Below are 13548 nucleotides of genomic sequence, written 5' to 3' on the forward strand. Positions count from 1 at the left end.
GAAGAACCGCTCTCGTTGCTATCCGCAACATACTCCTTGTCGAAGTCCTCACCGACAACGTCCATGTCTTCCACTGAAGTAGCAACATGTAGCGGTGGTGGTGCGAGAGGTGGGCCATCCTGCACAAAGTTCGACTGGCTAGATCTACCGCCACCGATATCACCAACCTCCGCAGAAAACTCCATCACTTGTTTCGCCATGATTCTCCCATGGATGTCAAACATTAGGCCCACATGCTCGTCGTCATGGAGCCAAACCTATACCCCACCCTTTCGATCTCTTTTCTCCCGCTATCACCGACGCTACTCAATATTAGACTCTTCAGCTCCGACAAAGAACTTACTTAGCAAGTACGCAACAGAATGGGATTCTCACACTCAAATATCACCCTACTATCACAATTTTTCATATGGCAATTGGGATATACACTTACAACCAAATATCCACTACTACTAGATATTTTGGCTTATTTTTCGAAAGAAAAAAGTAGAGAAGAAGAAGAGAAATATTTGTGGAAAATACAAAGGGTTGCACATTCTTTTATAGCAGCTGAAAATTTGTCGTAACATATCTCGTTTATATTATAAACGTTATAATTCTTCACGTATCTTATTTATAGTATAAACGAAATATACACGTCTATCGTTTCATGCCTTATTTCGTTTTCGTTTACACTATAAACGAAATAAGAAATATGACGTATTTCGGTAAAAATGCTACAAAATATATATTTGGTAAATAAAATATTTATTTTATTTATTTAAAAAAATTCTCTAATGGCACTATGAGTTGGAACATATTTGTATATTAAAAATTATTAAAGATCAAAATATCCATCCAAAAAATAAATTAGTTGGGGTATTACTGTAAAATAAAAAATATAAAGGAAGAAATGAAACCCCTCTTGTGAAATTTATTCTTTTGCTAACCACCAGGGCTGCAGTATGCTTATATGTATTGATATTTGGCAATTGAGGAGCCAACGAATAAAACAATTTCACATGTGGAAAATGAACAGCTGGAATTCGGCAGTTGATGTGCATACTTTTATGATAGGTCTTTAAATAATTGGAAACTAGCTAGCAGCAATGATTAATTAATGAATAATTTCTATCCGCTACGCGTTGAATTAATCCTCCAGCTACTATAAGTTGGCACTAGTTGAGCATGTTCAAATTTGAAACACCAGTTACATTAAAAAAAAAAAAAAAGAAAAAAGCAATTACAACAACACTGGGATTGAATAAATTTAAATAATTTATCATTTTACATTGAAATCCAACAAAGGACTTTAATACAAAAAGTAAAAGTTAAAAAAAAGTATTCATAAAATCAAATTCTCCACCGAACCCAGCCACTAACATGTCTTTATCTAACCACAATTTGAGGCATTTTCAGCTGCAAAAAGAATCCAAAATAATGAGCCCTGAGCATCATGCAATGAGCTGTACCCATTTCATTCCCCACCCAATAATAAAAAACAAAAAATAAACCACAAATTAGAAAGAAAAAAAAATAGTCTTTTTGTTCCTTCTAATAATTCTTTTCCATGTGCACCAATCAATCGTCATATGTGCAAGACTTCTTGAGAGAAATTAGGGCATTGAGCTTCTTGGGGTCCAAAGTGATGGAACAATTAACCCTCTTGTAGTACTTTGGCTTCACCAATTTCCCAAGAACATAGGCTCTAGATCTCACCACAAAGCTAAGTTTCAATGGCACTGGCACAGTTGGAACACCCGTTGTACTACTCAAGCTATTACCACTTCCATAGAGAGGGATCTTGTTGCCCATAACTGAAACACTCACCAACCTTTGACTCTTCCTAGATTGATAAAACTCCTTCATCTGCAACAATTAATAACGTTAGACAAAATAGAAAACATGCTTGTACTCATAACCAAGAGTATGTAAAACCCCAAATTAGTTCACCTATCCCTAATTAGTTGTCGATCATGCTACTGGATACAAAAAGTCAGCTACTAAATCAACTACCATATAGAGGATACATATTTCGAATGATGATGAACGAACATAATTTAAATTTTGAAAGACTAATTTGCCTAGGTAAGCCCCAAAATGGTCCCCTAAATTAGCTGCGTGCACTAAAATAGTTTTCGAGATTTCAATTGCAGCAATTATATAGGCAAAAATGCATTATGTTAGTCCCCGGGTCGTTTTTCATCAAGTGACTCGTGGTACCGTGGTGCACTTTTGCCAACCTAATTGGTGCAACTGGGATCTCGAAAACTATTTTAGTAACCAATGTGAAGGACCACTCTAGGCGCTTAACAGTTTGTCCCATCATTTTGGCAATTCTTGACTTTAATTGATAATATCAAATTGGGAGATTAATCTAAAACAAATTAATGAATGATGTTAACGAAATAGTAGGCATGGGTATGAATAAGAGTGACTCACATTGCCGGAAGCAATAACAATATCTGAATAGGAGAGATCCAAAGGTGTTGCAGATGCATGGATCCCAAAGAAGGTGCCAGTGTTGCGATATGTGAACTTGAGTGTAGAATTCATAGTGATCATGTCAGTGGCCACACCAGTAGCATCTGAACCAGCTTGGACTCTAAGATGGTCGAACTTTATGCTCTGCAAAAACAAACCCACGCCACAAATTGAACCTAGATCCCTAAAATTCCTTATTGAAATAATATGCAAAATACTGAATTTATCAAGACCCACTTCAGATTTGACTCTGAAAATATCAAAACAAGTGGAAATAGTGGAAATGAAAGCATAATGGAAACAGTAATGAGCAAGAAATTGCAAAATTGAGCAACACCCAGCTCAGATTTCATTCTCAAATCCTAAAAAAATCAAGACTTGAAGAGACTCCAACGAGAGAAAAGAAGAAGAACCTTGACGGAAATCTTGGGCTTCATGGGTCTGCTGGCACCCCAAAGTATGAGAGAGAAGAAGCTGAAGAGAACAAGGAAGCCAAGAACAAAAGCTAGAACATAGCAGCGGCGAGGGAGAGTTTTATCGTGTCGATCGTCGCCGTAGAGAAGGTCTTCTTCGTCAATGGCATCGATGTGGCTGTTCCAGGCCTTGTTGTTGTGGCTCCGGTGGTGGTGGCGGTGGTCCTTGATGGTGCTCTTGCCGTTGAGGTTGCTGTTGCTGTTGCTGCGAGTGGTGGAGGCGCGTGGAGGTGACGCGGCGGGGCTCAGGAGAGGCGTGGAGTGGAAGGAAGCTGACGTGGCAGTCTTCTCGCCGTCGTGGGAGTCCCTTGAAGGGCTCTGGACGTAGTACAGAGGGCGGCGCGGCGGTGATCTCGCCGGCGATGAAGTTGCAACGCTTGTTACCTCTGAGTCTGTCTTTGCATGATGATGCATCTTTTCTTCTTCAAATTTTTTATGATCAATGAGACTCTCCCTTGTTGTTGTGTGTTGATGAATGATGAATCAATCAAAGTGAGAGAGAGGGGTTATTATTTGATTCAGAAGGGAATGGAAATATGAAATGGTTCAGTCAAGGTTCAATAATAATGGAGTTTTTTTTATTATTTTATTTTTTTTTGTTGTTTCGGTGAAAGAAATTTTAAAAAAAATATTTATGAAATAATAATTTGGAGAGTGTGGAAGGATCAAGGAAGAAGAATGGGACACAACTAGATCTCTGAATTGTGACTTTCTGTGATAGCTGAGAGGGTCAGCACTAAGCAACGACTCTTTGTTTTTGCCTGACGCAGACTTTTTTTTTTTATTTCCTTTTTCCTTTTTAGTTTTTTTTCAACTTTTTTTTTTATTACGAAGAATATTAGATAGTTGCTGTAGTGAGTAGTGACGTAGATTATATTTTGCTTTTGGATTAAAGTTTTCTTACAAAGGAAACATCTTATATTATTATTATTTCGTTACGTTATCAACAACATTTCTGTTAACATTTGCCAATTTTTATTTATCAATGTATTTAATGGAAGTGTCTTTGTGGATGTGTCTAATAAAAATATCTTTTTTATAGCTGTGTTTAATAGAAGTGTCTTTATAGATATATTTTTTGGATGTGTCTCTTTATATATGTGTTTAAAATATAATAATTAATCATTGTTGGTAATAAGTTGGCAGATAATATGTTGGTACCCTATACTTTTTCTTATTATTATTATTATTATTATTATTATTATTATTATTATTATTATTATTATTATTATCAATGTGACGTAAAAATAAATATGTATTTGCAAAACAAGGAAAATGAATACAAAATGGTAATGAAACAGAGCAGGAATTATTAACAAGGGACAAGGAACTAGAGGTAAGCAACTTTCTTTCTCGGTTGAATTGCATTTGTGAAGTGAAAAACGAAATAATTTTTGGGTAAATAAAACAAACTATAACAAACAAATAATAATAGGAAAGGATAGGACACATGGGAAGATGGGAATTAAAAAAAGAATATGCTTGATGGCTGATGAGAGAGAGATGGTTGTTTATGTGATTTATGAAATTGTAAGGTTGGTAAAAGGAGAGAAGGAATTTGAGCAGCCGACACATTACAGGGATTTTTTCAACAAACAAGAATCTGCCAGTAGTTTGTTTTGCGGATGCATGTCATATTGTCAATTAAAAACAGCAACACATGATATTTAAGTAATGTGCACATGTAACCTGTTTTCCGGGTTCAATTAAAGATCATACCGTACATTAGAATTTGTTTATATTTTCATAAACTTTTTTTTTTTTGGCTGAAAATGGAATAGTAAGCATTTTTCCAGGCATTGGATTGTGTTATCTTGCTCTGCAGTTTTCCTCTCATTTTCCCCCCAGATTTTCGGTTTGACCTAAAACACCAATTATTGTTGGGTAGATTAAAACATTGCCATCATGTAACAAATCCAGCCACTTCCACAACAATAGGTATGACTTATGATCATAGTGGGAAAAAACATTTGTGGGTAAAAATGTAAAATACCCATTTAAATCCTGGTTTGCCTGGTGGTTGGTAATGGCAAGTATATTTTAGTCTAATATTGGTTGAGTAGGTCTAAATTAAATTTGGATTTAATTAATTAAAAATTTTCTATAATTTTATTAAATTCATAAGTGAATCCCTGTACTTTAAAAATTAAAAGTTAACCAACATATATCCTTAGAAAATATTGATTTTTAATTTTTTATTAGTAAAATTTTTTTTACTTTTTATTTTAATAAGTACACTACATATCTTTTTCTATAAAAACTTTTTTAATTAGTAATTTTAACATATACCTTTAGAATACATACTAGCTAAACCTTTCAAATTTTGCAATAAAATCTATCCTTTAAAAGTTTGTAATTTAATCTTGTCCCTAAAAAGGAGGTAAAGAAAATTTCGATATCTCTATATTGATTATTAATTTAAACATTCTTGAAATAGGCAACAGGCAATTGCTGGATCTCTTCTATTAAAAATGAAAAATGATGGGGAAAAATTGAGTTAGAATACAATAATTACATAATATATATGTATATATAAATTAAACTAGATGTTGCAATGCACAATAACCTTAAGTATAAGATATTATCAGGGTTAGAAATCAAAGCTTATTTCAACAAAATTATCCTCATCCAGCAGAGATTACTTTTACAGACTCCTGGATCATGAATCACAAGTTCATTGCCTTTGACAACTGAAAACAGTTGCATCATTTTACAACAATTCACATTGCAAATCATTTCGAAGTGGATTCGCCTTCCTTTGCAAGCAACTCCTGTAATAGCGTAATACCATAAAATCACAGATGTCATATTTTGCAACCTCCTTCTCGAGCATAAAGAATTCGGATGAGAGAGATTACCGATTTGGTAGATGTGACCCGGGAGCACTGCATTTCCCTTTTCACTTTACTGCACTCCCCACACCAGCTGGAGCAATCGGTTTGATACCTTTTCACCTCTCTAAAGACAGAGCTACACAGAAATAATGCAACCATTAATTCAACAAAATGGAGAGTGACATACCTTTGAATTGACTAATCCATTCAAGCAAAAATTAAGGGTAATATAATAAAAATGCAAAACAGAATTTCAATATCGCAATCCAAATGAGTTGCTGGTAGACATGCAAGCAACTTCTCATCTCAAACCAATGATGACAAGGGTGGGACTGTGATGTATGAAACACGAGCAAAGACCGGTGCTATTTGCTATTATAAAATTTTATTTTATTTGAAAAGAAAGAAATTATTGGACAAACCGAATTTGCATGGAGGCCAATCTATAAGCAAACAAACCTTCTGCACCACAGAAGTAGGTTGACACGATGGCCAGATGTTGTAGCTTTGGCACCACGGCGATGGCGACCTCGATGAAGCACAGCTCGTCCAGGTTTATGGGAATAGTCAAAGTACTCCTGCTTTCAAATAATGGACTCCATAAAAAAAGTGTACAACCACCTATGAAAAATAGCAACAAGCAATGGTCCATAAATCTCCTTAAAAATAGTACATTGTCACAATATGAACCCAAAATGAATAATTTCATCTGGATTCATCAGCATTATCAAAGCTAACATATGCCGGTATACATATAATGGAAAAAACAGAAATACATACAGCAAAAACACACATGAAGAGTATAAGTCTCTTTGCAATTTAATGCAAAATTCCCCTTTGTGTTAACCAAACCCAGAGTTCATCAAGCTAACAGTTGCGCAGAAACTTAAAATGAGATTTGTTTCTTAAATGCACTGCCCCTTTAGTGAAAGTAGATCCTTGCATACTCATGGTGAAATTGGAAAAAGAGATAAGAAATTAAGCATAAAATCTTCCTAATACCACTAAGACTTACCTCTGTATAGGTTGATGTATTTACATGTTTCTCACATCTTGTGCCCTGAAAATACAATTCCCCTCCAGAAAATTCCTTGCCCAGGCAAACATTTAAGGTTACTTCTGAGTCATCGACATGAAAACCTGCGAAAGTACAAATGTAAGACTCTTTCTATTGAAACATCCAATGCAGATAAATTGGCTGCTATAGGAATAGGAATCCAAGCTTAGTTTGAATTTGGAATTTTTACATAAGCATAAATTGGTTCATCGAAATTTTTATAACGGAAGAGATTAATAAATGATAACAGTAAGAATAAAATGTTTTAAGATACTAACCTTCTTCAGTATAAACATCAAATATAATCCAGGTGACCTATGGAATTGCAAAAAAATAAAAAATAAATACTGATCAGGAAGTGCCCTTACCCATGTCAACAGCTTTATCTTTACCATATTCAACAACAAATCCATGATGAGAATCCAGCGATGATCCAATTTCGGGAAACAAGACTGTATAAAAATAAACAGAAGAAGTAATTGAACACATTTCTCTAGCACGAACCAAACAAGGGAAATTGAAAAAGATTTTAAATAAAAAAATCAATAAGCAGGATAGTCATTTCTAGAGAACAAATTCCAACAAATCATCATGACAATATCAATCACAACGTTCACCTCGAGACAGTGGTCGAATAAAACCTTCCATAAGTTTCTCAAGCATTGGTCCAAAGCCAAAGTCATCAAGCACAACGCCATACTTATTCATGATATTCGGACGCATGATACGGAATTTTGTTTCAGCTACAAACTTCTCAACATTTTCAATCTGGACACCAAGAAAAAGTTACATAACGTCTAAAAAATTAAAGAATACAATCAAGGATATGCATATATGCATTTGGATTGTCTTTTGAAAAAGTACCTTGTTTTAATAAACAATTCATTCAAAACCCCGCAAAATATTACTAGCTTATTGCTTTGTATATTAAAAGTACTTTTTGGTAAAGAGGAAAAGTAATTTTTTCCTTTCAAGAAAATCCAAGCGCACATTCTAATTTCTAGTATGGTATATATGACAGGTAGTGATGGTTAACATTGTAATGTACCTCGGAGAGGAATAACTCACAAATGCGTGGTTGTAGCATTTGAAATATAAAGATGCCTGGAGAAGGCTCGGATATTATCCTTCTAAAGCTTTGTTCTGTATTTTCATTAATTGCATTCAGAAATGCTGGGACAAAGAATGCCGTAGGATTCAGAGTATACAATTCTCGGAAACGAGGCTGCAAAGTTGGGATAGAAAACCTGTCAGTCTTGCTAAAAATTAACACAACAAAGGGACAGGGAGGTGGAAAGACAATTGTCATTACAGTACAGCACATCTACAATAAAAAAGGACAGAAGTTCTTTTGTATTTCAAACTCCATCGAGCCTCTAATCCTTGCAATTTTGATGTAAGTAATAATTTATTCAGTTATAGCATATTTGATTATCATGTTTATAGAAATCCTTTCCTTCAAAGATAGAGAAAATGCCTAATACACCGATGCCATACATTTAGTGGGATCAAGAGAAACTTTAACCTCATATTATGCTACTAGAGTAACGAAAGACAAGATAGGAAGTAGGATTCTACAGTTAGCATATTCGCAATTCGGCCAAACTAGAGGTTCATTATAATAGGAAGTAGAATTCATTTTCAGATTCAAGCATCGTAATTTATTATACATTCTCAATTTTTTTAAAAAAATAATTTATGTGACATTCTTTCCTTCTTCCTGATGTAAATCATAGGATCCAAGCAGGTTTGTCAAAATGGCGGAGTGCATCTGGTTTTATATGCGACAAAAAAGTGCCTTTAAAACTTAAAGGTAAATTCTATCGCACCGCTATAAGACCGGCTATGCTGTATGGTACGGAGTGTTGGGCGGCTAAAGGAGAGCACGAACATAAGCTGAGTGTGGCAGAGATGAAGATGTTGAGATGAATGAGTGGTCACACGCGATTGGATAAAATAAGGAATGAAGATATAAGGGAGAGAGTTGGAGTAGCACCCATTGTGGAAAAGATGGTTGAATCGCGTCTCAGGTGGTTTGGACATGTGAGAAGAAGACCGATAGAACATCTAGTCAGGAGGGTGGAAGATGGACAAAGGGCGAAAGGCAGAGGAAGACCTAAGAAGACCATCCATGAGGTGGTCAAACGAGATCTACATGTAAACGGTCTCTCTGTAGACATGATACATGACAGAGCACAATGGCGTCGTTTGATTCATGTAGCCGACCCCACTTAGTGGGACAAGGCTTTGTTGTTGTTGTTGTTGTTGTCTTTCCTTCTTCCACTTCCGTCTCCAGAAATATTCATTTCAGGTTCAAAATCAACTCCAGGTATACAAAAGTATACAAAAAGAATAGTAAAAGTTAAAAGTTGGGTTGTCGCATACCCGATAATTTGCTATTATCCTCAGTCTGTATGCTCTTAGCTTTTGTATCTGCCAATGAAAATTTAAACAGTCATGAAATTTTGTGGAAGACAAAGTAACAGAAAAAATAATAACCATAAAACTAAATGATAATAACAATGATGTGATGATAGATTTTACAACTTAATCAGTACTATAGAATATAAAACTGCATGCATAAGATTGTCATGACTAATTGTCTATTCTGAGCACAGCAACTACCTAATATTTTATGACAAACTATAGTAATGCATGTACGTTTTGATGTTTGAACCACAAGCTTTCAACAGGGGCAAATATGTACGTTTTGATGTTTCAAACCACAAACTTACATTTTCCGAGCAACAAAATAAATTAACCGAAAAAAAAAACTTAAAAAAGAAAGAAAGAAGCATCATACTCTGGTCTGCTCTGCGCGGGGCATATACTTGGCTAGAATGTCGTGCATGAACTTGGCCTTGTGTTCGCGACGAACATTGAGCATGTTCGGCGGAAGGTACCTCTCCAGCGCGGTGAAAACCGCTGGGCAGTACTCCAATTGCAAGTCTTCGTACTCCTCCGCTTTGTGCTCCTTGTTCGGATTCGGCCTCAGCCTCAAGCTCGAAGAAACCAACGCCCTCGCAGCTGGATTCTCCGCCTTCGCCGCCGCGGAGCCGTTTGCGGCTGTCGCCGGGGACGGCGCCTCCGGGCGGTCGTTTTGTGACATTCTTCAAACCGCTGATTGTGGGAGCAATTGAATACGCCCCAGTTCGCACTTCACACCATGGAGATGCGAGAATCGGAGGGGTAAATTAGGGTTTTGTTGAATTAGATTTGGGGATTTAGGGTTTTATTATTAGTAGTATCTTCTTTTTCTTTCTGGTTGAAGTACTGAAGAAATGAAGTTGGGGAGTTGGGAAATGGGGAGTGAAGTTCGTTCGATGTTCGGTTTTGGTAAAGTGTTTTGAGAATTTGAGGGATGGTTTTAAGTTAACTTCGGATTTTGGTCTGAAGCATTTTTTGGGTACGTGGAAGTTACGCTCCGGAAATATTGGTGGGTGTAAGAGCAACTCCTTTCGTTTAATTTCGTTTTAATTATTTTATTAAAATAATTATACAAATAACAAAATTTTATTTGTTAATTTTATTAGGATGGTACAATTTTTTCAAAATAAGACTAATTTTATTTCATTTACTAGTAGACATGTCCGTGCTATGTACAAAAACAAAATAACAGAAAAATAAGAATGCTAATGTATATTATAAACTAACCACTCAAAATGAATAGCACAATTAAGTCTGAACTCATTTTTTTGACATTTAAATTATTTTTTATGCTATTAATATAGTAATCAATTTTAAATCCATATACACTTATAATAGTTTTTGGTGGTGTGGTTGTACTAGTTCTTTATCATTTGTTACTATTTTTTGAAGTGAGTTTTTTGTAATTTGGAGAGGGCTAATTTTAGTATAAAAAACTGAGTTTAAAAAAATTATTTGCGAAACGAATTATTTAGATGCTTTTATTCTTGTTAATGATAGAAACAATCAAGTGTAAAATTCTGATAATGATTTAGTGACTAAAATCAAAAAAATCTTAAGTTAGAATTAGAGAGTAAAAATTAATCTAATTCAAAAAAATATCAACTAAATTGCTGATATTTTGGCTAAATATACAACATCTAATTACATACGACAATTAAAATAAAATGAACCTTAAAAAAATTTAACAATATTATTGCAACGGAACTACTCCCTAGTGTTTACTGTTTAGTGTTTTTTTTTTTTTTTTGTTCCTTCTTATCTTTTAACACAAGAAAAAAAAAATCCATACCCACACCGGATATATCCACATTGCACATATGTCGAATACTCGTTTTAAGAAATAGTGGATGATACTACTCATTATATAGGTGTTTTGTTATTGGTTTTGGTTAAAATATATTTAAAGAATAATACCAATGCCAAAAAAAAAAATTGTAAATAGTAACACCATATTGAATGAAAAAAGTCAAAATACAAAAATATGGCACAATCAATTATTGATACCAAGAACGAAAAAATTGCACAAGAATAAATGTTTTTGGTTAAACATCTAATCTATTGGGCAGTACATAATAGGTAAAAATATAAAATTGTGGGCATTCATTATGTAAATAAACTTTGGAAAATTTTCCTGTAGACTACATTCAAAGTGTGGTATATGGGTATACTTTTGGTTTAAAAAAAATATAAATTATAATTTTTTAAAAAAAATATATTTTTTATTTTTTAGTATTTTTATTTTTATTATTAAAAATTTGTCAAACATGCTAAAAAATAAAATAAAAATTATTAAAAAATTAATCAAAATGACGACACAAACAAACACTTATTCTAGAATATTATCATTCAACAATCTACCATTGTATACAATTCATTGTCATGAAACCCTAATCCTACTAGTTGACACTTAAAGCATACGCATGAAGCATGTTAGGCCCCAAAATATTAATTATTGTCTTAAACTTTTACATCTTCAAAATATTTTTCACTAAAGTAATTACTTTACAAATGAGAACATAGAACATTTCTGCTGGCCAATAAGTTGCTGAATGCATAAGTTGGGATTCAAACTCCTAACACTTGCTTAAGCGAACGATTGAGCTGACCACTGGATCAACCCAAATTGGTTAGAAAATTATTTGTTATTCTCCATTTATTAACACAGTGGGCTATTTCAACCCACAGCAAAAACAAAACTTCTTCTCTAGGTTCTAATTTTTTAGGCTCACACTAAAACCCATCTAAATTGTTTTTTTTTTTTGCCCAAAAGACCTTTTTTTGGAAGCTATCAAAATACACTCTATCTTACAAGTGCTTACAAGGCTCAAAAGGTAAATTCAAAAATCATGCCACCGTTCGGTTGTAGAAGGAATTTTTTACATAAAAGATTCTTTCACGGTAACGCGACACATATTTTTTGCAGCTACAGAAGGAATTTTTTTTCTATATCGTAGCATTCGTTTTTATTGTAATATAGAGACGATAAAGAGGAGCCAAGTCAACCAATAATGTGTATCATTAAATCACTTGCCCTACAACTTTAAGTTAATAAAAAAAAGTACATCAATACTTAGATAGCTAACATATTTGTCACGCAAGAGGTTCTTTTTTTTTTTTAATTTTTGTTTGCATAAATTTTTACTAGCCTTATTTATCTTTTGTTTGCATGATGCTTAAATCATTCTTTTGGGGTCATCCAGGATTAATATTTAAATCTTTAGATAATAGAATAAAAATTCTAATATCATCATATTATGAAATTATTTATTTCAAATGTTTAATCTAATAAAAAAATACATAAATAATTATATATCTAATAATATTTAAATTATTAATTTAGCAAATTAATTGTATTTTTGGTGAGAGTGATTAGATATAATTGGCAAGTTCTAAAAGTTTCTTAATTGTATTTGTGTGTAAGCGTGTGGATTTTTTTTTTAAATATATATGGATGGAATTAATTATTGGTTAGTTATCATTAGCCAATTTTAAGGTTTAGGTTTATAATTTAGTACTTAAAGTTAAATATTTATGATTTATGATTTAAAATTTAAGATAATTAAATAATATTTAAAAAATTAGCTAATATTGATAAAAAAAGTTAATTAATTATACTTTTTACCAATTTCTATTTTATAGCTACTTATTATATCTACTCAATGTTGAAATGTAACTAATACAAAAAATAACTTTGGATAAAAGGTAAAAACTAATAAATTATACATCTCATCACTTTCTCTAGATTACACTATTACTTATAATTTATCAAAATTCTTTAAACAATACTTTGCTCCATTGAAAAATTTGTCATCTTTTCTATTCATTGGTGATTCTCTATATGGGCTATATTATTTCAGTTATTCCCAAAATATAGAGTAACCCTTTTGAAATAGTAGAAACTTAATTATTCTGTTGTTTGTTAGAAAAACAGAGTTGAATTGACTAAGTTAAAAATCACATCGATTTTCAATTGGATTGAACTTTACCAATTTAAAGTGATGGAATAATAAAGTGTAAAAAACACACTTCTATGTGACTAGGGCAAAATAATTCAGCATGCTCTGTTTTGCTTAATTAATTAATAATAGAGATATATTAAAGGAAAGTTCTATGGTGGTATTGATTTTGGTGACTAAAGGTGACATAAGTTTGACTTACAAATAAAATATTGATACATAGTAAAAAAATTAAATCTAAAACTAAAATAATTCTCTCTTTCTTATAATTTCTTATAATTACTTTTATCAAAATAATTTTTTATAATCATTTTTATAATTATAAAAATAATTTA

The 13548-nt window shown here is 33.0% G+C and overlaps 2 protein-coding genes across 3 annotated transcripts; both read right to left on the reverse strand.

Annotated features, from left to right (window-relative positions):
• Positions 1–1222: 1222 nt before the first annotated feature.
• LOC107490686 (uncharacterized) lies at positions 1223–3506 on the reverse strand. Its single transcript, XM_016111496.3, has 3 exons — positions 2877–3506; positions 2422–2607; positions 1223–1848 (listed from the first exon to the last, which is right to left on the reverse strand). Exons 1-3 carry the CDS (start codon positions 3348–3350, stop codon positions 1561–1563), a joined length of 948 nt encoding a protein of 315 aa, XP_015966982.1. The 5' UTR covers positions 3351–3506; the 3' UTR covers positions 1223–1560.
• Positions 3507–5428: 1922 nt separating this feature from the next.
• LOC107490685 (2-oxoglutarate and iron-dependent oxygenase domain-containing protein CP2) lies at positions 5429–10247 on the reverse strand. Of its 2 annotated transcripts, XM_016111494.3 has the most exons (9): positions 9631–10246; positions 9213–9260; positions 7876–8052; positions 7445–7595; positions 7196–7279; positions 6786–6910; positions 6230–6348; positions 5795–5906; positions 5429–5707 (listed from the first exon to the last, which is right to left on the reverse strand). In XM_016111494.3, the coding sequence occupies exons 1-9, from the start codon at positions 9934–9936 to the stop codon at positions 5669–5671; spliced, it is 1161 nt and encodes a 386-aa protein (XP_015966980.1). In that variant the 5' UTR covers positions 9937–10246; the 3' UTR covers positions 5429–5668. The 2 variants fall into 2 exon arrangements, 1 of the variants encoding a protein (XP_015966980.1); XR_002376032.2 differs by lacking the exon at positions 5429–5707 and having other exon boundaries at positions 5876–5906; positions 6230–6391; positions 9631–10247.
• Positions 10248–13548: the final 3301 nt, after the last annotated feature.

This window comes from Arachis duranensis, chromosome 5, assembly GCF_000817695.3.
Source record: "Arachis duranensis cultivar V14167 chromosome 5, aradu.V14167.gnm2.J7QH, whole genome shotgun sequence".
Lineage (NCBI taxonomy): Eukaryota > Viridiplantae > Streptophyta > Magnoliopsida > Fabales > Fabaceae > Arachis > Arachis duranensis.